Raw genomic sequence first — 24,885 nt, 5'->3', positions numbered from 1 at the left:
TAATAATAATTTATTGGTTTAAAATATGAGCCATAGATAGGAGTGAATGGAGTCGAATGCTTTGGGAACCTGATGAGCTGTTGGAGTGTGAGCATGGCAATACGTATTTTCTGAAGGGATTCAGGGAAAGCAGTTAGCCTGACTCGAGTCCTGGAGGTGGGAATTATGATGCCTGCACTTTAACGGAGGTATTTGGGATATTGGCTGTTTGGAGTGACATCTAAACTGTAGTATCTGGGTGCCTCTGCAAAGACAGTGAAAGTGTTGAATGACAGTGAAAGTGTTTTTCTTTTTTGGTAGGAGACGGCCAACATGTTTAAAAAAAAAATTACCTATAACCTATTTCATTTTGCACTGTTAATTAAAAGATTCCCAGAATCAATTTCTGAACATCCCTGAAATTAGAAAAATCCTTTTGTTTTAGGTTGCATGAATGTATGTGTGTTTAACCCCAAATATGCACATACAAAACTGAAATGGTTTTTGTTTAATAAATGTATGAAAGAGGGGAAGGTACCTAGGGATTGGCGGAGAGCATGTATAGTCCCTTCATATAAAGGGAAAGGGGACAAAAGAGATTGTAAAAATTATAGAGGAATAAGTTTACTGAGTATACCAGGAAAAGTATACAGTAGGGTTATAATTGAAAGAATTAGAGGTAAGACAGAATGTAGGATTGCGGATGAGCAGGGAGGCTTCAGAGTGGGTAGGGGATGTGTAGATCAAGTGTTTACATTGAAGCATATATGTGAACAGTATTTAGATAAAGGTAGGGAAGTTTTTATTGCATTTATGGATTTAGAAAAGGCATATGATAGTGGATAGAGGAGCAATGTGGCAGATGTTGCAAGTATATGGAATAGGTGGTAAGTTACTAAATGCTGTAAAGAGCTTTTATGAGGATAGTGAGGCTCAGGTTAGGGTGTGTAGAAGAGAGGGAGAATACTTCCCGGTAAAAGTAGGTCTTAGACAGGGATGTGTAATGTCACCATGGTTGTTTAATATATTTATAGATGGGGTTGTAAAAGAAGTAAATGCTAGGGTGTTTGGGAGAGGGGTGGGATTAAATTATGGGGAATCAAATTCAAAATGGGAATTGACACAGTTACTTTTTGCTGATGATACTGTGCTTATGGGAGATTCTAAAGAAAAATTGCAAAGGTTAGTGGATGAGTTTGAGAATGTGTGTAAAGGTAGAAAGTTGAAAGTGAACATAGAAAAGAGTAAGGTGATGAGGGTATCAAATGATTTAGATAAAGAAAAATTGGATATCAAATTGGGGAGGAGGAGTATGGAAGAAGTGGATGTTTTCAGATACTTGGGAGTTGACGTGTCGGCAGATGGATTTATGAAGGATGAGGTTAATCATAGAATTGATGAGGGAAAAAAGGTGAGTGGTGCGTTGAGGTATATGTGGAGTCAAAAAACGTTATGTATGGAGGCAAAGAAGGGAATGTGTGAAAGTATAGTAGTACCAACACTCTTATATGGATGTGAAGCTTGGGTGGTAAATGCAGCAGCGAGGAGACGGTTGGAGGCAGTGGAGATGTCCTGTCTAAGGGCAATGTGTGGTGTAAATATTATGCAGAAAATTCGGAGTGTGGAAATTAGGAGAAGGTGTGGAGTTAATAAAAGCATTAGTCAGAGGGCAGAAGAGGGGTTGTTGAGGTGGTTTGGTCATTTAGAGAGAATGGATCAAAGTAGAATGACATGGAAAACATATAAATCTATAGGGGAAGGAAGGAGGGGTAGGGGTCGTCCTCGAAAGGGTTGGAAAGAGGGGGTAAAGGAGGTTTTGTGGGCTAGGGGCTTGGATTTCCAGCAAGCGTGCATGAGCGTGTTAGATAGGAGTGAATGGAGGCGAATGATACTTGGGACCTGACAATCTGTTGGAGAGTGCTTCTAAGCTGTTGTATTCTGAGCACCTCTGCAAAAGCAGTGATAATGTGTGAGTGTGGTGAAAGTGTTGAATGATGATGAAAGTATTTTCTTTTTGGGGATTTTCTTTCTTTTTTGGGTCACCCTGCCTCGGTGGGAGACGGCCGACTTGTTGAAAAAAAAAAAAAAAAAAAAAAAAACTGAAGTGCATGAAACACTGGTGTCAGAGCAAGCCTATGCAACATTCAGATCTACAGGTGTATAGCAAATGTTTGGAAAACCATTCTGCAGTCCTTTATAATTAAACAGGGTACATGGATTAAGTCATTAATTGAAGATGGTTTTACAGTTTTTACAAATGGTTTTAGAAAACTGTTAAGTTGTTATATGAGACACTTGTTCACAATTTAGGTATCTATTCCAGAATGAAGATACCCAGACGTTTAGCAAGTGTCATATATGATGGTTTTACAGTAATAGCTACAACATAATTTATTAAGACTTTTTGTAACACAGCAAAATTGAGGAATTAGTAAGATAATAGCAGAATTGTAATAGATGCCTTTCTTACCCTAGGAACTGATCACTACATTGTACATAGGATTCCTTGGACTCATCTTCTCCTCATTCCTTGTCTACCTCGTCGAAAAAGACAACAACGAGAACTTCAGACACTTCCCAGATGCCCTCTGGTGGGGTGTGGTGAGTTACATAAATCAATCAGTCAATCTTTTTTTTCCTGCATGTTTCTTTGCAGGTCTTATTCATGTAACACTGGAGTTCCTTTTCAATGTAGGAGGCCTGATCTGAGACTGGATCTATGGCAATGATCCCAAGAAACATTAACATTCATAACTCTGTGCTCACCTAGACCTTTACATGGGGATGGATTCCTTGGATTGTGCTTAGCTAGACTACTGTCTGTTAAGCACAGTCCATGAATGCTGGGTCGACCACTGATGTTTCCTCATTCTTCATACTTTCAATGCTGGGTAGCTGCTAATCATTTAATTTACTTTTCATTAATACAGTAATGTACAGCATAGTGGTCTGTTCTGGACATTCCCTTTGCTAACCAAACTAAAGCACTCTACCAAACCTAGTCACTATACCGTATCTATATTCATACATCCAGGACTTGAGTCCTGGAGATGGGAAGTACAGTGCCTGCACTCTGAAGGAGGGGTGTTAATGTTGCAGTTTAAACTGTAGTGTAAAGCACCCTTCTGGCAAGACAGTGATGGAGTAAATGATGGTGAAAGTTTTTCTTTTTTGGGCCACCCTTCCTTGGTGGGAATCGGCCAGTGTGTTAATAATAATAAAAAAATAAATAACATCCTTACAAAGGAAAAAATAAGTCTAATTATTGCTGGTTACTAAACACCCAGCCATAGCTAACTTTGGAGCCTAACATTGTCATCCTCTCCTAATAAAACCTAATCAGACATTAACATGGCCTTCCTCTTTCCTTTACCATAAGGCATTCTGAGTTCATTACTCATTTCTCATTCAAACCAACATAGCTTTTTTCTTTTTTCAGTATAAGGATAATGCATTTTAATGCCCGTTGTCACTAACAGTCTCCTTTACTCCTATTACCATCAAAACTGTTGATTTGCATTAGTCTGAATATCATCTTTGACTCCCATTACTGCTTCATTTGTCACCAGTATCAGCATCATTATGACTAGATGAATGGTTCAGAGAACCGACATGTTGATAAATTAGACACATGTGCAACTCTTGGGTATCTGTGTTTCTCCTTTGTATGGACTGATGAAGCCACTGTGTGGCAAAACGTTTCCTCAATGAAGATACCCAAGAGTTGCACATGTGTCTAATTTATCATCATTATGACTGTATTGTCATATCCTCCTCTGATATATACAATATCCCTCTCATAATTGCTGTTTTCAACATTTATACTAGTTTTCATTATCATATTCTTTTCATTCTTTCTACTAATGTATGGGTTTTCATCAGATCACACTGTGTACAGTGGGATATGGGGATGCAGTACCCAAGACCTGGGGTGGCAAGATGATTGCTTCAGGTTGTGCACTTCTAGGGATCTCTTTCTTCGCTCTTCCAGCGGTCAGTATGATAAAAATGGTAATATGTAACAATAATAAAAATGGCACATAATCACTTACTCCACTCAAATTGTTTCTAAAAACCTTTACATGAAATAATAATGTGAACTGAAGAATATATGGGGAAAAATTGGGTTATGTTTATGACACCTTGAAAAAAAAGCCCTTCATTTTTTTTAAATTTCATGTTTCTAAAATAAGTCTCACATTTTACATTGTAGGTGTCATTGTTTGTTGATCTGGAAATGTGTAGAGGGGGTTGATGTGGCCCTACTAGGCAAAGTTAGGTGCAGGGAGGTGCATAATAATATACATGTAGCTAAAATAGTAAAATAAACCAAATTTATCTGGCCTAAAGTTTCAATTGCTGATGCTTGTTGACATAAAAGTGTTGAAGCTGAGGGGAACAAGCTGCCAAGTAGCATAATCAAAGCTAACAGCTTGGGTAGTTTTAAAAATAGATTGGGCAAATATAAGAGGGAGAAGGGTTGGATTTGAGAAGGACCTGCTTTTCTGATCTTGTGTTGTTATTTAGGAAAGTAATTATTTAACAATAGCTTTATATGAATGATGGAGAGTAGAACTTGCATAGCATCGACAAGTAGGACTTGCACAGTGTGAACCAGTAGGTCTACTTTGGTGCTCTTATTTAGAAAAGCAATGCTTGTCAATGTCAGGGTTCTGTTCTATCAAGATGCCTGAATATTTACCTAAACCATGGAGCATTTGAGAAATAATTTCCAACTCGGTAGGGAAATTTCGTCGCTATGCTTATTTTTTCAGAATTGTAGAGCTGTATAGCCCTTGTGGCTTAGCGCTTCTTTTTGATTATAATAATTATAATAATCAAAATTGTAGTGCGATCAACCATTGAACCAATCATCTGAAATGTTGTACACAATTAGGACTTGAGTACAATATTTCAGATGCTATTTATTGAAAGTACTGTCTCTGGATAAGTGATATGTGAATCTGCTATGAATCTGCTATGTACAGTAGTATATAATAATGCACAAAACTACATACAATGGTCTATAAGTTATGAAGGTAAAAATTAGACATGTGTGCAGCATCTGGGTATCTTTATTATAGATGTTTTGCCCTCCAGTGGCTCTTATTAATACAAATTCAAGGACATAGTTTCCTCAATAAAGATACCCAAATGTTGCAAATGTTCTTCTCCCTCCTGATCACCTGCTCTCATGACTATATTTACCTACATTTATCTTACCCTCAGTTGACTTGGAAAGGCTTGGTCTCCAAGCAAAAGTCTCACTGAAGGTATTCTTTCAGCAATTAGTGTCTTTTTGTCAGATTTTTCACCCTCAATCCCAAAAATACATTGAGGGGGAGGATAAAAAGGAACAACCCGTTTCCTTCATAAGAAGTCTTAGTAGCTCGTATCAGTTAATAGGGTACTGCAGTGCAACAGCATTTCGTTTGTGGAAAAAGTTCAACTAGACAGCCTTCACCTGTCATATAATTTAAGATTATCCTCGCTTTGCTTTTCCAGGAAAGAAAGCAATGCATCCTTAGAGATACACCAGACTTTGTTGTCAAGACCACATTAGTTTTCCAACCGTAGGCTTAAGAACTATTTTGAATATTCTACCTGCAATTCTAAGAAATAAATATCCAGTTAAATGCTGTCAAATTGGCCTTCCATGATCATCAATACAGTATCTTTTTGTAGTCTTTTAAGTAACATAAGTGAGGACCCAGCTTGCAAATCATTGTACTAGTTGCATTCCTGATGTTCCAACTTAAAACCAAGTTCTTTGTAACATGGATCATATTTTATGGAAAAGTACCAAGAATGTTTTTCGCACACATTTATACTGCTATCTGGTCTTTAATGCTGGCCTGTGACCTGGTGGCAAAGCTCTCGCTTCGCACGGTGAGGGTCAGGGTTCAATTCCCGGCGAGGATTGAAGCATTGGGCATGTTTCCTTACACCAGTTGTCTATGTTCACCCATCACTTTAAAAAAAAATGAGTACCTGGGTATTAGTCGACTGGTGTGGGTTGCATCCTGGGATAAAATTGACCTAATTTGCTTGAAATGCTCTCCATAACAAGTGGCTTTCTATGTAGTAGTATATCATTGATGTCAACTAGGCCTGTATACCTTGTACATGTACCATTAAATGAATTCGTCACTAAGTGAGGAACATACTATAATGGTAGTGGGTTTGTGTCGACCATCTTTAATATTGTTTTAATGTTGCCTTTGCACTATTTTAACACTTCTGATATATTTTTAAATGTTTATACAGTAGTGTACTGTATATTTGTAATAAACAGAATAGAGGAAATCAGCTCTTAATATACATTATTTATGTATGCATACTGGTCAGAGAGCCCGTTGTAAGACCAAGTCGTCGGTAAACGAGTGCGTTGCTAAGTGAGGAGAGGCTCTATTATAATTATTATTATTATTATTATTATTATCATGACATTTCTTTTATCAAACTTCGTTACAACCTATTTCTCAGGTGCCGTATGACCCCTTTTTTTTTTCCATAATTCTAATATCCTGATGATGATCATGGTATTACACTGTGTACTTAAAAATATTACTATCTAATAGCATGTGTATAGAGAAATGGGACTTAGGGATGGCTTTACCACTCATGCAGGGAATTCTAGGCTCAGGATTTGCCCTGAAGGTGCAGCAGCAGCAGCGCCAAAAGCACATGATCCGTCGCCGGCAACCTGCAGCCACACTAATTCAGTGCCTGTGGCGGTGCTATGCTGCTGATGAGCACTCCATGTCTGTTGCCACCTGGAAGATCCATCAGGTTCCTCTGCCTTCACCTCCTTCGTAAGTTTCAAAATTTCATTTCAGTGTCATGAAATTGAGAGAAATCTTTTAAAGTACTCCATTGTAACGAGGTTTTGAGTATCTTAGGGTGAAAGTTTTGGGATAACAATGTTTATTATTATTACTCAATAATTAAGCCTATAATGTGAAGGGTAAACTTTTCTACGTGTTGAGAATTGTCAAGTATATAATTCATCTTGCTTCTTTTGAGTGTTTGCCAGCAGTGACAGCAGTTGTGGAGGGAACAGCTTTGATCTTAACAAAGGACAGAGTTATCAGACATGCAATTGACATGAGAGGTCCATGCTTATATATACAGTATACACTAAGCTCTCTGTTAATTTAAGTGCTATTCATTTATATTTTTAAAAGATTAGATTAATTTTTTGAATTTTTTACACCATTATTGTAGTTATTGTATGTCCAACTGGAGTTTATTCATCTAATACTGTTTTATAATTTATATATTTTTTATTTCTTTGCTGATATTAATTAATCTTCTATTGTTTCTGTGCATTATTTATACATTTTTTAAAATGGCATTGTGTGAAATTTACCTTTTTAAAACTTCTTCAACAGTATTTTACATAGCTGCATTACTATATATACTTGAAAATTGACATTTCAGACTTGGTATAAAATGCATCACTATAAAGCTTACTCATGATGTAATTCTTGCTAGCTTTCTGTAAATGATAAAGCTTAAGTGGAAATAAAATACTTCACTTTTTTTTTTTTAAATACCTGTATTTTAGTGTCATTTAATAATCCTGCATTTTCATCTAAAATTTTTAAATATTGTATCTCGGTCCATCTTGAAAAGTTTATTCCCTACTTTATTAGAATTTAGTGCATTCATTATAAATACCCTCTAATATTTTTGTGTATTTCTACATTTTAATGACATGTCTCAAGATGCATATTGGTATTTAAGTTAGTTTTTTCAGTATATTGTTTGAAAAGAAGGAAATTACAGTAAAAATTCGTGTTGGTTACATACAGTATACAGTATTTACCGTATACATGTGCTTTTTAAGCTGAACTTACTGACTTGGCTTATTTGGCAACTGTCATTTTACCAAACAAGTCGAATGTAATTTCATTATTGCACTAACTGCAAAAATTGGTGAACACAAAATTAATAAATTTCAGTGATAAATAATAACCAAATTAAAATAGATTAGGTATGTTTTAACTACTCGATTAATTTTTGTAAAGCAGTATTAGGATTCCAAGTTAATTTTGGTGTTGTATATATGTCATTGTGAATGTACAGTATGTCCTGTCATTGAGTGAGATAGTTTTCAGAAACTGTCTAGTCAGTTTAGCTTATTTGAAGAACTTTGCTTATTAAGTATGGTGTTCACTCGAATATTTGTTGTGGAGATCAATTCTCAGATCCTGGCCCTGCCTCTTTACTTGATACTCTCTAGATTCACACTTTCTTAGCCCCATAGACTGTATTGTACCTACTCTTGAAACAATGTATGGAGCCTGCCTCCACCACTTCCTCACCAAGATCATTCCACTTACTGACCACTCTTGAGACGGAAGAAATACTTCCTAACATCTCGGTGGCTCATCTGGGATTTTAACTTCCAGTAGTGTTCCATAGATTCTGTTTCTCTCCTCTCAAACAGCTTTTTCCTGTCTACATTATCAGTTCCTGACCAGTGTCATTAGGCCCAATTCTGTTAGCCTCTCCTCATAGTTCATGTCCCTTAGCTCAGGAACAAGTCTTAATTCATACTCACTTTCTCTAGTTTCTTAACATGCTTTTTCAGATGTAGGTTCCATATTGGTGCTGCGTACTCCAAGTTGGGTCTAATGTATGTTGTATAAAGAGCCCAGAATGACTTTATTGAGATTCCTGAACATTGGCTGCAGAGGTTATGTGGCTTATGTGTGATCCTCTGGCATTATGCTTGGCACTGTGCTTGCCCCTAGGTCTTTCTCTTTGAATGAAGTCTGGAGCCTCTGTTCCCTTAGTCTGTATCCTGTTTCCAATCTTGCTTCTTCCTCAACATTCATGACTGCATTTACTGGGGTTGAATTCAAGCAACCACTTATCTGACCACTTGCAATTTGTATGTGTGTAAAGAGGGAGAGAGTGGGTAATTGCTTATTGTAATAAGCTTTTTGAGTTTGCAAGAAGTGTGCTCCAGCTCTTGGTGCCATGTTTTTTAATTTTAAACCTAACTGACATAATTGAACCCTGTCATGGTTTTTGAACCCCTATATGGCATTTGTTTATATTATTGCTTGGCTCATTCCACTTGTTAATTTTACAATGAACAAGTACTTTCTAACATCTCTGTGGCTCATTTTTGTTTTTTGTTGCATCCTTTTTTTAAGACTCTATCTTACATTTTTTGTATTTTGTAAGTAATAGGTTGTGGCAATGGTAATTCCAAGGTTGTTGTCGTTAACAATTTCAGTGAGGTTCTTTTCTTCCCTAGATAGTACTGTTTTTGGCCTCCTTTTTCCTGTTGTACAACTTTTCCATGACTTTGGTTAATTTCCTTTAATAATTTATTATTCTGCAGGAACAATTGGGTATATCAAAGGCCTTCTTGCAGCCTCCTTTCATTATCTTAATTTTGTTAACCTAATTATTTTGGCATTGTCTGTAGATATATGTAGGAACTAATTTCGGTAACTAGGTATTTATATATAACAAGAACCATATGGGTCCTAACACTGATCCATGTGAAACTCTTGTTACATTCTCTTTTATGTAGTGATATTGCCTTTCAGTGTTCAACTGTTCTCTTATTCAGGTTTCTACCTCTCCTTTTACCCTTGCTTGCTTTTCTCGTATGCTAAGCAGCCTCCTGTGTGGCATCATTTTACAAACTACTTTACAGTCATGAATTATGGCCTCCTTATCTCTCCTCTTTGCTTGGTCTTTAAATCCATGCCTGTGTTCAGTGAAGAATCTTGTTCTTTAGAGATGTTCAAAAACTCTCTTCATAATGATATTTTCTGGCAATTTGCCTAGTTAACTCCTTGACATTTTGTGTGTGTATGGATGGGGGGGGTAGTGTAGTTGCCCATTTGTTGCTGCAGAGTAGCAGCCATGGTTGTAGCATTAAAGACCTTCTTTAATATATTAATCATTTCACTACTCTATGGGGAAAAACTTTCTAGAATTCCTTTGTCTCTGTCTTGGGCCTCTTCTCCCTGTTATATATTAAGGAATCATTTTTATCTATTCTTTTATATCTGTATATGACCTTAAGTGTGGTTAGTGTCCTCTTTTTCTGCTCTTGGCCAATGAGGATATCCATAGTGTTTTAGCCTTTCATTGTATGGGAGTGTGTGTATATACTGTATAATACAGATTGTATATTAATGTGCAGTATATCCTTCAGTATTTAAGAAGAGCTTAGAGCTATACATTGTTAGATTTTGTGTTGTATTTGGTTAATACTGTACACTGAATGGGGCATTTCATTGCTATTTGCAATTTAGTGAATGTCTGTATAATTTGTTTAAACAAGATTCTTTTTGTTTTGAGATAATTTGAATTTATCAGCCATTTTTTTCATCCTCTCAAAACATCCAGGAGACAAATCAGGTAAAACAAAGCTTGACTTTGCATAATGCATTTTATTGCTTGTTTATTAGTTTTGTTCTAGTCTATCATTTTTGAATGTTGCATAAAAAGGGTTCTGTGTATTGCTACAGGTATTTCAGTACTTTTGTAAATATTTACATGATAGATGCGTGTCTGTATTTTCTACTTCATCAGCTGTCTCCTGCCAAGGTAGGATTACCCCCAAAACAGGAAATATTCACCATCAGCCATTCAGTCGCTGTATTGCCAGAAGTGTTTTAGCATCACAATTCAGACGATTCTCCAACAACATGTCGAACATTAAAAACCTCGTTTCCACTCTGACCTAACATGCTCGCACAAGTCTGCTGAATTCTCAAGCCCTTAGCACACAGAACTTTAATCTTCCCTCCTATGAACTCTTCCAGATTATCCCTATCCTTTCTTCCACTTCAGAATTATACACCATCTTGACCATCCTATGCTGTTCCATCTTCTCTAAATGTCCCAGCCACCTGAACAACCCATTCTTGGCCCTCCTAATTATGTCCACTTTCTGTAAACTGAGGCCCTCTTTGTACCCTAACCCATATGGGGAGGTTGGTGGGTAGTGACCTGATTAGTGCCTCTCACTTCATGAGAGAAGCTGGCTGGTGTTGCCATGCTAATTTACTCTGAGAAAACTTTCCCTCAGTTTTCTAATTTTTGTGTTCTGAATACTATGTTTAATATTCATAACACATTTCTCTCAGACAGAAAATCTCCATTGCCTCCAGCCTCCTCACTTCTGCAACTGTTAAAGCCTTACATTCATATAAAAGTGTTGGTTTCACAATGCTTTGGCATAGATGAACTTCTTTCCACAGATGCCTCAACAAACCAGTTACATCTCGTCTATTCTGTAGTCCACTTCTAAATATCTGAATACGTACATTCATTTCTACACGCTCCCTCCCTCCAGTCTAATATTCACTTTTTCATGATGTATACATTTTGTTGATCACATCACCTTGCTTTTTTTTGTATGGTCTTTTAGTTTTCCTTATTTACATTCCCTCCCAACTTCCTTCACCAACATGTGCAATTTATCTTCAGAGTCTTCCAAAAGAATGTCATCAACAAAGGATAACTGGGATAACTCCCACTTTGTATTAGACAAATTGTTTTGATGGCACTCTCCCCAACACTAGCATTTACTTTTTACAATACCATTTATAAAAGTGTTAAACAACTATGGTGTCATCACACATGCAAGTCTCTTACTCTAGCTACTACTAAATAACGATCAAACATAAGTCACTCTAAAAATATTCATATCCAGAAGTCTACTCATTAAGTACTCTAACAAATTATCATTGCAACCTATCTCATATCATTTATCCCAAACCCCTTTCTGTGTATATTCATTTACCTGCTATACCATTAACAACACTTAATTTATCATTGAGATTCCCCACAACAATTCTTGCTTGTCTCAAAACTCCCTACACATTCACTCAATACCCACCCCAAAATCTTGCTACACATCTCTCACCTCTAGGTGCGTCAACACTTATTATAACCAACTCACATCCTGCCTTTTTTCTAATACGCACAGTTCTTGTATTTATACACTTATAACCCTTCATTTCTGTCCATAGTTCATTTAATATTACCACTGCTCTTCCTCTAACTCTGGTTCTGTTAAATACACTTGATTTAATCTCATTTAGCTTTGTTTCAGTTACTGATAGAACATTGAGCTTATTTTAATTAATAACCTTAATAATCAGTTATTTCTTATATTTACTAACCCGTACATATTTAAATGCCCCCAACTTAGATTTTTTTTTTTTTTTTTTTTTTTTTTTTTTTTTTTTTTTTTTTTTTTTTTTTTTAGTAAGATGGAAGAAAGGGTTACTAGCCTTAAAAGAGGAGAATGTCTTCTAACCCACCTCTTGAGATTGGACGGAAACACCAAGGGCAAACTGTTAAGAAATTGAAAGGAAACATGGACAGATGTATATACACAGGCATGCACAATTGCATACATATAAGTGTATACTGGATGTTAATAGTAGTAGTAGCAAGATCTACCTGTCATCTTGCATGTTTAAGACAGAAGAGAGACCCATAGTCTTCCCTGTCACAGTATACAATGTTTAACAGGGTTCTGTGTCACACCCATAGCAGCACAGTGATACAGTACCTCCATCGTTGATTATTTTATCCTAACCTACTTACTACCTTTGTGTTTTTAGTAATGGGTAAAGAAGCCTTGTGGGGGCATGTTGTCTCAAAATGAATGGAGTGAGGACAAAGTAATATTTATGAAGGGATTTGGGAAACTGGTTAGCTAGACTTGAGTTCAGGAAGTTGAAAATACAAAAAAAAAAAATATGTTGGCCGCCTTGGAGGAGGGTGAGGATGTTGAGGTTTGGAGGATCGTCCAACTATAATGTCTGCACACTTCTGGCAAGATGGTTACTGAATGATTGATTGTAAATGTTTTTTTTTTCTGGGGAGGAATAAGTGGGAGATGGCTGGTGTAGTAAAAAAAAAACAAAGTCTTTGTTGCTGTTGTATCTTAATGTTGTATGGTAATGCCAGTATTCATTCGTACAATAATTGATACAATAGCTGTTGGTTGTTAATTATACATTATAAGATGGATTGCAGGTTCTTATTATAGTATGTTAACAAAATTAAATATTGATATGCTCTGATTACTTACGTTAATTTAAAAAACCAAATTACTATGGAACCTCTACTATCAATACATATTTTTTAATATCTATATAGTGGTGATATAGTTCATTTTGACCTATAGCTTAGGTTCTCATTGGTGAACCATATAGTGTAAAAAACTTAACATTATTTTACTGAATGTATTGTTACTATATTTTTGCAAATAAGCATTTATTACATCAGGAGCAGATGGTATTAATTATACAAGGTATTAAAATAGTAATACGTAGTAAGTATTATTAACTTTTGTCCTTTCTGGTATATGATGTGATGGTATTGTGAATGCTCAAACTGTGGAGGAAGGAGGACACTCAATGATGCTGCTCATTTGATCTCCAGATGCATGAGGATTACTTCTAAGTAGAAGGAGGAGGAGGATTTTTAATAAGAATGAGATTTAGAGAGTAGGGAAGAATAGGATTAGAGATTAGGAGAAGGAAGATAAAAAGGAGGGAGAGCATGTTAGGATTATGTGGCAATAGGAACTGCCCCTCTGAAGAGCTTATAGATGTGTGGTGCCAGTTGAATTACAAGATTCAAGGCTTAAGGATTGAGGTGTTGGTACTCTTCTCACTTGCTTTTTTTTTTTTTTTCCCCATATTGAGTAATACTAAGTTTGTTACTTGTTGCATGTTGGTCATTTGGAATGTGCAAGTACAGTACTAACGTATGATCCGATTAAAGCTTTAAACAATCAGTGAAGAACATATTCTAAAGACCCATTATCATCTAAACACACTACTTAAAACCTACCAAAAAACAAAAAAAAGTATACAACACACAAGTTGAATATATCCCGAGTGTACAAGTGTGTGAAGAAATTTATACACTGTGCTTGCCTCTACTGGCAACATGCTTCAACTCTCTTGTCATGCAACTGTCCCTTGTACACTTTTATGATGAGTAAATAAAATTGGGACAGAATTCTTCCTCCATAAGCCATGAATGTCATAAGAGGCGACTGAAATACTGGGAGCAAGGAGCTAGTAACCCCTTCTGTATAAATTACTAAATTTTGAAGGAAAAACTTCATTGTTCTTTTTAGGGTACCTTGTCTGTGTGGAATATGGCTGGTTTGTTGAAGAAAAATAAAATTTGTTTTTGTGGTGGATAGTAGAGGTTCTACTGTAATTCTCCTGATTCATACTTTGTGGTATATTTTGCAGTTCATTTCTTTTTCATAGGATCTGAATGTAAGTTAAAGAATAGAGAAGGTATTCCTGTGTGCAGTAGTCTCCAAGTAGTGTAAATTTTTGTTCATATCCAGGTCTCCTTTTACTGTATTTTCGTTTGTTTGATGTACAGTAGGACCCCACTTTTACGGCAGGTTAGGTTCCATGCTACCGCCAGAAAGTGAACATTGCTGGAAAGTAGAATGCCATTTTTTTTCCACTTAAAAATGCATATAAATGCCATATAACAAGTTTACACTAACATATATTAAGTTAGCAGTAGAACTAGGCATTAAAGACAATAAAATGTAAAATACACACACAGTACACCCATTACTTGCCTTAAAATATTTGTGGTCTTGATGTAGAGTGAGAGGCGAGTTGTATTTATTTGTAGGAAGTCAGGTGTGGTAGTTGGCCCACCCCACCCCACCTCACCCACACATAATATACTATGACATTTAAAGCACCCCAGAGCTATAAAATACATATACAGTACATTCATTAATTACCTTAATTTGTAGTCTTATTGTAGGATGAAAGGTGAGTAGTGTTTATTTGTAGGAAGTCGAGTGTGGGAAGTATGATAGTCTGGCAAGGCCACCCTACCCTACCCAACCCCACCCTACCCTACCCCACCCTACCCCACCCTACCCCATCCTACCTTACCCTACCCTACCCTACCCTACCCTACCCTACCCTACCCTACCCTACCCTACCCCACTAACCCACCTCACCCCACCCCACCCCACCCCACCCTACCCTACCCTACCCCACCCCACCCTACCCCACCCCACCCTACCCCACCCCACCCTACCCTACCCCACCCTACCCTACCCCATCCTACCCTACCCTACCCTACCCTACCCTACCCTACCCTACCCTACCTCTACCCCACCCCACCCCACCCCACCCACACGTAATATACTACGGTACATTTGAAGTGTCCCAGAGTGATAAAATGCATATACATACAGTGGAACTTCATATTTTGTATTTTGGATTTGGACCACTTTTTTAGGCAAAATTTTCATCCAGATTTCGTACCTCCACCTGGAAATCATAAGTGTCAGACACGTCTGCCTGGGCCACTCATATGTTTGTGACTTGCTCTTGGGCAAATTAAATGTCTTATTTTACATTAATATAGACATTTTCATTAATCCATCTATGATATTTTCTTCAAAATTATATAAGAAACATGTTACATAGCATATAAACATGCAGTGTTTATGTGCTATCGAGGGGCGAGTTGGTGGAGGGAAAACATTGTTTTCTCTGGTCCAGCATTAGAGAAAGCAGTATGACTGCATTTGGCCCAGTCACTGCCCTTAATACACTTTACATAATGCTTTTGTTTACAATTCTTGGCATGAATTATTCATTACTTCTACCTTTGTTTATGATGGCATCTAAAGGTAGGTAGTTGTTAGAAATGATTAAACTCTGTGAACATGTTATGTCAATTGTAAAATATATGGCTGTGGACCATGTATGTAGCCGGTAGGTATAGCCCAGGCTGACTACATCCACCTGGGACTACAAATAAATACTACTCACCTTTACTCACCAAGTAATGAATATACTGTGTATGTATTTTGCTTTTTATTGTGTTTTAATGCCTAGTTCTATTACTAACTTAATATAAGTTAGTGTAAACTTGACAACCCTACACCTGTTGTGGAATCTATTCTGGCTTTAGGGAAGTCCATGGGGTTTGATGTAAGTGGCCAGGATGTGGAAGAGTTTGTGGACAATCACAGGGAAGAGCTAATCACTGAAGAGCTGCGTCACTATAGTTATTCTCTATAAAATTTATGTTTTGTTAATATTTTTGGGTGTCTGAAATGGATTAATTGTATTTACATTTCATGTATTTCTTATGGGAAATATTACTTTGGTTTTCGTATGTTTCGGGTTTAGTCCAACCCTCTGGAACAGATTAAGGACGAAATCTGGGATTCCACTGTACAGTACATTCATTAATTGCGTTAAAATATTTGTAGTCTTAATGTAGGGTGAGATGTGAGTAAAGAAAGTAAAATGAATAAACGAGAGATAACAAGTAAATGAGAGGAGACATGGAGGATGTAAACAGACAGACGAATGTGTTTAGTTATGGTTAATACACGTTAATCTACACTTAACATCTCATATTTGTTAATTTATTCCATTCTGGGGCATATTTATCATCATTATATGTTATGTAACATGTTTATTATACAATTTTGAAAAAATATCATAGATGGATTAATGAAAATTTTTATATTAACGTAATATGCAACATTTAATGCGTCTCAGAATGATTATTATTGTGTTATTATCATTATTAATATGGCATCTTCAAGACTAATAAGACACACTTAGTGATTTTAATGTGTACCTGCACTCCAGCACAGTGTGTAAGTTTATTTAGATACACGTATTTAGATACAGGCAAGACAGTGATGGAGTGAATGATGGTGAAAGTTTTTCTTTTTCGGGCCACCCTGCCTTGGTGGGAATCGGCCAGTGTGATAATAAAAAAAAAATAAAAAAATAAGGTACATGTAAGTATAATTATCAGTGTGTATATAAAATATGAAATAACTTTAAAACACTTGAAATTTTGGAAAGTTCCCAGAAAGTTTCATGAAGCTCGTGGAGAATGTAAACAAACTGGGTGGGGCACGGTGACAGTAGAATAAATAAAGAGCAACACTCCCATTGTCATGTAACACACCATTATTAGAAGGATGATGCTCGGGGTGAAGGCATATGAAAGGAATAATTTTATACAGTTACCCCCAGTAATATTATTGTGTACACATTTTCTTTGGTGATGGACCAGAGAAAACTTTATTCTTTCCTACACTGACGACTGGAAAAAATCTCGTATTTGTTAATTTATTCTACTGTGAGTGTATTTATCACGTTTATATGTTATGTAGCATGTTTATTATATAATTTTGAAAAAAAAATACCATAGATGGATTAAGCAAAATGTCTATTAACTTTTTATGCCACATTTAATGCACCTCAGAGTTATTATGATTGTGTATTATTATTATTATTATTAAAATGGCATCTTCGAGACTAATAAGACACTCTTAGTTATTTTAATGTGTACCTGCATGCCAGCACAGTGTGTAAGTTTATTTAGGTACAGTTACACATAAATAAAATTATTAAAGTACAGTGGACCCCCGCATAACGATATTAATCCATTCATGAGAGCTCATTGTTTTGTGAAATTATCATTATGCGAATGAATTTTCCCCTTAAGAAATAATGGAAATCAAATTAATCCGTGCAAGACACCCAAAAGTATGAAAAAAAAATTTTTACCATATGAAATGTACATGCACAATAGTAGAGTAGTACATGCACAGTATATATTGTGCATGTACTACTCTACTAAATGAAGAATAAATAACACTTACCTTTATTGAAGATGCAGCAATGACTGATGAGACACTGTGTCCTGGGAGTGCCTTTTCCTCCTGAGTACTGTAGGTCCTGTTTGGCATTTTCTTCCAGAACAGGCCTTATCACACTGTGTATGCCACTACGATTCTTAAATCTCTCAAACCAACCTTTGCTGGCTTTAAATTCACCAATATGAGCACTAGTTCCAGGCATTTTTCCCTGTTCACCTGGGTGTTAGTCGACTGGTGTGGGTTGCATCCTGGGAGACAAGATTAAGGACCCCAATGGAAACAAGTTAGACAGTCTTCGATGACACTGACTTTTTTGGGTTATCCTGGGTGGCTAACCCTCTGGGGTTAATTGTTTCTTGGTATTCTCAATAAGCCACACCAACAACGGTGCTACAGCAGCAGCAGCTGACAGTGCTACAGCAGCAGCAGCAGACGGTACTACAACAGCAGCAGCAGCAGCAGCAGCTGACGGTGGTACAGCAGCAGCAGCTGACGGTGGTACAGCAGCAGCAGCTGACGGTGGTACAGCAGCAGCAGCTGACGGTGGTACAGCAGCAGCAGCTGACGGTGGTACAGCAGCAGCAGCTGACGGTGGTACAGCAGCAGCAGCTGACGGTGGTACAGCAGCAGCAGCTGACGGTGGTACAGCAGCAGCAGCTGACGGTGGTACAGCAGCAGCAGCTGACGGTGGTACAGCAGCAGCAGCTGACGGTGGTACAGCAGCAGCAGCTGACGGTGGTACAGCAGCAGCAGCTGACGGTGGTACAGCAGCAGCAGCTGACGGTGGTACAGCAGCAGCAGCTGACGGTGGTACAGCAGCAGCAGCTGACGGTGGTACAGCAGCAGCAGCTGACGGTGGTACAGCAGCAGCAGCTGACGGTGGTACAGCAGCAGTAGCAGCAGCTGACAGTGCTACAGCAGCAGCAGACAATGCTACAGCAGCAGCAGACAATGCTACAGCAGCAGCAGACGATGCTACAGCAGCAGCAGACGATGCTACAGCAGCAGCAGACGATGCTACAGCAGCAGCAGACGATGCTACAGCAGCAGCAGACGATGCTACAGCAGCAGCAGACGATGCTACAGCAGCAGCAGACAGTACTACAGCAGCAGCAGCAGCAGACGGTACTACAGCAGCAGCAGCAGCAGCAGCAGCTGATGGTGGTACAGCAGCAGCAGCAGCAGCAGCAGCTGATGGTACAGCAGCAGCAGCAGCAGCTAACAGTGCTACAGCAGCAGCAGCATCAGCAGTTGACCATGGTACCACAGTATTTCGATAATATTTCTCACCCTTTTTACCACAGGGTTGGCACTAGAAGCTTTCTTGGGGCCCATGGTCACTTATTTTGCAGATAAAATCACCAAAAACACTGTAATAATACGAAATGTTATGATTGTATGCTTGGATGTTACCGCGGAGGCTGGCTTGTAAACAATGCCACTGGCGGAACATGTGAGGCTGGCTCAGGCCGCACATTAGACGCGTCTCGGACGAATAGTGTTGAGCGGGTTTTTTAGCGGTATGCGAGGCAAAATCTTAGCAATAAAATGTATCGGTATGCGGATTTAACGTTATGTGATGCCAACGGTATGTGGGGGTCCACTGTATATATAAAATATGAAATAACTTTAAAACTTGAAATTTTGGAAAGTTTTCAAACATAATGGAGAGTCGTGCTCATGAAGAATGTAAACAAACTAGGTGGGGTGTGGTGACCGTATTAGAAAGAAAGGGGGAGCCATATAGCAAGTTTTGGTCATAATTCGAAATGTCTGTATTAGCGGAACGCTGTAAAGCAGGGCCCTACTGTACTATTTCAAGCTAGTTAGAGCAAATTTTAAATATTAGTGATACTGTATGGCCAGTGAATTTTTTTTTTAGAGCACTGTGGAGAGTAATATGTCACTGTTAATGATATACTAGATGTACATAATACCAGTCTGCACAGTGTACATCTTGAAAGTTATTCTAATCTTGAATGTATAAAAAAGATTTGCTTGACTTTGCATTGCTTATATTGTTTGATGGCATTTGTTTCTCAAGTTTTGTAGTCTTAATTTTTGTAAAATTTTGCTTGTATTGTGTTTAGTCATGTATCTTTATTTTTGTCCCATCTACTTAACTATCTCATCCCATCTCTCCAATGACTTATATTAGGCTATGGACCTCCGCAGATAGCAAACTCTAAAGTTAACTAAATAAAAAACATAGCCTACCATAATAGACTTTATTTTAAAGGAAGTAGAACTGAAATAAAATTGTAATTACACCTTTATTGATGCTGCAGTATGTAAATATTTACAGATAATGTGGAAGCTAGTATGTATTGCCATTTTTTATTGTATGCAATTTTTTGAGCCAGTACGTATTGCTTTTTTTATTATACAGAAATTTGATTTTTAAATTGGAAAAATTGCTATGAATACATATTATGGGCTTTGCATTGGTACTGTACTCTCAAGTTGTCAGTTGAAAAAATAGTCTCAGATTATACCAGAAGTATTTTTTTATTAGTTTTATTATAAATTTAAATTGAGAACAAAATAGAATACTGCACTATACATGTATATAATTTGCTTAAATATTACAATATATAATTTATATTGCTAGGTGGGAATTTTTTATGTAACTAAAAAAAAAAAAAAAGATCTAGGTAGGGACACTTAAGTTAAAAATAATGGTCATGTAAATGAGCCAATCAGTTAAATTTTGAAAGTACTTAAAAATGTTTGAGTTGTGACTCTTGTATTTTTTTAATACTCTGCCAGCAGAAGGAATGTTCACAGGATACACGTTTTGCAAGTTATCCAGTGAATTTGGCTCTCCTTATTTCTGGGAGGAAATGGGGTGGGGTTGATTTGGGAAAGCATCTTGTATGATTCTTTCATGTTAAGACTTATTTAAGTGTTTGAGCTGCTGCTGTTGTACATGAGTTTGGTTTTTCACCCAATTTAATGCACAAAGGATCATTACAAAGTGTTCTAGGCTGCATTGAAATTATAGTAATCTGAGTAAGTCTTTTTATATAATGAAAACATTTATCATACTGGCTAGCTGGTCTAGTGGCTAACGCGACGGGCTGGAGTTTTGAGACTCTATGACCGTGGGTTCAATCCTGGCCGCGGGTATGGTTTGTCATACTTCCAAACCTTGGTACATACCATGGCACCTATAGGAGAGTTATAGCTTAAAAATTGAGAAGAAATAAGATTCCTAAATGTTGCACAGGTGCCTTACTCATATGTTCATTATCATTATCAAATTGAGTAAGAAAATGGCAGAAAGTTAGAGATAAGGTAAATGCAGGAGGAAATGAGAGAGTTGTCTTGTTATGGGTATTCTTAAAATAAGAGCCTACTGTAGTGCTTGTTTTTCTTATGTTCAAGGAAGGCAATTCCAGGAACTAAAAGGGATATGGCATGTATAGTGCCTGAGGAACATCTGGCTGGTGAGCTGCATGCTCTCTAGAATTGGTGGTATGAGAACATGGTCTGCCAAGGCCAGAGAGCCTGTCGTGCCTCTGGTGTCAAGGACGTGGATATTCACTATTCACCTGCATGAGTATATACCATAGGGACTAAGCACCACACTCAAATGGAGAGAAGACGATCATTAGCCATGAGACCAGAGGACTGGTTGATAGAGGCCAGTCAGAAGAGTGTCCTTTAGTCAGGAAGCTGAAAGGGAGATGTAGTTACTAAAAGCTCCAACCAGGCATAGAATGGAGCCACCCAGTATTCCAGTGGCCTTGTGGTTGATAGGGAAGCAGTGCAAGTTGTGTGCACCTTTTCTTGACTAAGTTCATCCTGGGATGAGAGTTATGGTAGGGATCTTGTAATGAACTCCTTGAACCTTTGAAGTGTGCCACCTTGTACTCAAAAGCAATACAAAGAGGACAGTTTTCTAGGGGGATGGAGAGAGGGGGGAGCCTTACCACTGTTATGCCAATTCAGAGCAGAAGACCAGATAGACCTTAATGCAATTGACGGATTTCAGTGGGCTTATATGCCTCTGGAATGTTACCTCACTAGAATGGCAGACAAGGTTGTCCTAGAGTAAGATTTGCAGAAGATATAAAAGCTCATCCAGAGAACACTTGTAGGTCTTGATAGTATGAACAGCATTGCCAGAGCAGAGCATCGGAGGTAGGAATGCGGTGATTGAAAAGGAAGCCTCAGAAGTCCTTTCAGACACACTGGTGGTGATGTCAGAAGATTGATGCTCAGCCTTAAACTTCGCCTTCACACAGGCGAGACCTTCCAGCTGAAGGGTGGCCTGGAGTTCCTCCTGCCTAACACCCACATCTTAACAGTGAGGGAGCATTTGTAGTGTGTGTTGTAGCCAATGTGAGGAGAAAGAATGTGAGTGAGAGAAAGATAAGGAGTGGGAAGGATAGGGGGGAGGAGGGGAGGAAAAAGAGGAAGGGAGGAGGAGGACATTAGTTCTGCTGTATAAATTTTTAATTTCAGTGTTAAAAAGTAGCTGAAATTTTATTTAGAATGTTATGGGAAGGCATCTCTGATTATAACATGGTTGTCTATGGAAAAATAGGTTATTTGAACACTTAAGTAATGAATGATTTTCAAGGACATAATAGGGGAGTGGTTCTCAGCTGGTAGTCCATGAAGACTTTTGGTGAACCACAGGAACATTGTTCAAAGTCACTTGGTGTGAGCAGGCACTACCATCCAGCTGGCATTCCTTTACTATTCCTGTACAATAGCTTAGGCTGGCTAGCTGCATAACCCTGCATCTGGCACTAAGGATCAGCATAGTTGTAGTTGTCATGCTGAGTGGTTGTCATTCATCCAGTGTTGTTGAACAGGTGTGGTGTGGTTTAATTATAGTTTCTGTTGTCCAGCCAGTCTAATCCCTTACTTTAGTGTTGCTCTCTGTGGCATAGATTTTTCTGTCTTCTCAACCATGAACATTAATTACATTTGGTAAATGTTAGGAATTGATTGTGACACAAGACAAGCTTCCACCAGCTGACCAACAAGGCAGTGTTGTGTTAGTTGGTTTATATATAACTTGTTCAGATAGCTGTAATAAATCTTGCTTTACTAGTGTTATCTATAGGCATACAAAGTACTACTACAGTTGGGTCTGCAGCAGCAAGTGATCCAAGTATCCTTATTTTAGCCTCCAAAATGATGGTCCACAAATTTTTTTTTTTTACCTTTCCGTGGTCCATGGACCAAGACAGTGTGAGAACCACTGTGGAGAACCCACTGTATTGCTTTCCTTTGTCTACCCTTTATTGTTAGTTCTACATTCCTCAATAAATTTTGTCCCACAAATGGAGGTTATTTTTTTTTTTTTTTTTATACCTCAAGCCATCAGTTTAGTTTAAAATTAGGTTTGACTTCCTTTAGATAATATAGTGCAGTTTGCTGTTTTGGTATATTGGTGTTCACTGGTTGGTGGCACTTCAAACAAATTATAAACTTTTTTTTTTTCCTTATACAGTATTTTTGTTGCTCTTGTTTAAGTGTTTTGTGGTAATCATAATCTTTCCCTGCATCTTGTTTCATATTATGAAGTGAATGATTTTTTACTTACGTGAGAGCCAAGCTAACATGTTCATTTTGCCTCCACATTCTTATTTTTCAGTGTAAGCAAGCATTGGCTCTTCACCCTCTATTATCAAAACATTGCCTAAATTTTTAGCAGTAAGTTGGATCATATCCAACAAGTGTAAATCAGCCTGGTTGTGTAGTTAACCTCTTTTGACATGTTAGAGCATTCCACTTACTGTCATCACACCAGTAAATACTTCCTTCATTTCTCTCGCTCGCTGCCTTTAAAAAACAGTTCCTTCACCTCTTGCTCAGAGGTAGTTCCTTCATCTGTCTACCTCCCATGCAAGTAGTTCCTTTTAACCCTAACTCCTAGGTAGTTTAATAATCTGTCTCACTCCTTCACTGATACTTATAAACACTTCCTGTATCTCTTAGTTTGTGTCTTAGCATCCAAGAAGGGTAGAAGCTGTCAAGAGCAGACTGGACCAATTTTCACATGTCAGACCAACCAGATTGTGATGGCTCTGTAGGTCTTTGGGGATCTAGCAGCAACAGCCTTATTGACCAGGCAGTTAATGGGGAAGTCTGGTCCCAGGCTGGGTTGCATGAGTAGACCAACTTTTTAAGCCAGTCACAGGTATGTCATGGGTACATTTTTTTAACCCACCCCCTCCCCCAACAGCAGATGGCTTATTCACCTTAGGTTCCTCCTCTGTGCAGTACAGGGAGTTAAAAACTGGATTACAAAAGTTACAGTGGGCCTTTGTCTAATCTCATTGTATAAACAATTGCACCGTTTGGATGAAATTCATTTCACTGATTACAATTTCACCTTGTATGTTAATTATCTAGTTTATATAAAATATGAATACACACTTTGTGATTTAAGATACTTTACCATCAACAGTGTAGAGATAAGGCATTTCCTGCAGGGTTTATTTGAACATTGCTCACAAACATTAATTTGAACACTTAAGTGTTTTAGTATCATAACCTATTTGTCAAGATAAATTTTTTATTACCATAATTGAAAATTCACCTTTCTAGCTACATTTTTCATCCAGATTCATTTAAATTGAATTGTACAGTGGAACCTCGGTTTTTGTATGCCCTAGTTTGTATGTAAAACTATTTTTTTTTCTTTCGTCAAACCTGTATCCCACCGAGGCAGGGTGGCCCAAAAAGAAAAACAAGAGTTTCTCTTCTTAAATTTAGTAATTTATACAGGAGAAGGGGTTACTAGCCCCTTGCTCCCGACATTTTAGTCGCCTCTTACAACACGCATGGCTTACGGAGGAAGAATTCTGTTCCACTTCCCCATGGAGATAAGAGGAAATAAACAAGAACAAGAGCTAGAAAGAAAATAGCAGAAAACCCAGAGGGGTGTGTGTATGTATATGCTTGTACATGTATGAGTAGTGTGACCTAAGTGTAAGTAGAAGTAGCAAAACATACCTGAAATTTTGCATGTTTGGGACAGAAAAAAGGACACCAGCAATCCTACCATCATGTAAAACAACTACAGGTTTTCGTTTTACACTCACTTGACAGGACGGTAGTACCTCCCTGGGTGGTTGCTGTCTACCAACTTACTACCTATGAAAATTATAGTTATTCTCTATAAAATGTATTTTTTGTTAATATTTTTGGGTGTCTGGAACTGGGTAATTAGATTTACATTTTCTCATGTG

At 37.7% G+C, this 24,885-nt stretch overlaps 1 protein-coding gene across 5 annotated transcripts in view; it reads left to right on the top strand.

Moving 5' to 3' along the window:
• Nucleotides 1–24,885, top strand: part of LOC128690283 (potassium voltage-gated channel subfamily KQT member 1) — an 840,902-nt gene that overhangs the window by 481,189 nt on the left and 334,828 nt on the right. For all 5 annotated transcript variants that reach the window (XR_011392684.1, XM_070090551.1, XM_070090547.1 and 2 more), the window contains 3 exons: nt 2,455–2,580; nt 3,862–3,972; nt 6,610–6,794. Coding sequence is in view for 4 of the 5 variants with exons in the window: in XM_070090551.1 (XP_069946652.1) it covers nt 2,455–2,580; nt 3,862–3,972; nt 6,610–6,794 (422 nt within the window). In the remaining variant the exon portion in view is untranslated. The remainder of the gene's footprint in view (nt 1–2,454; nt 2,581–3,861; nt 3,973–6,609; nt 6,795–24,885) is intronic.

Source organism: Cherax quadricarinatus, chromosome 32 (assembly GCF_038502225.1).
Source record: "Cherax quadricarinatus isolate ZL_2023a chromosome 32, ASM3850222v1, whole genome shotgun sequence".
Taxonomy (NCBI): Eukaryota; Metazoa; Arthropoda; class Malacostraca; order Decapoda; family Parastacidae; genus Cherax; species Cherax quadricarinatus.
This window is presented reverse-complemented; position numbering and strand designations above follow the sequence as displayed.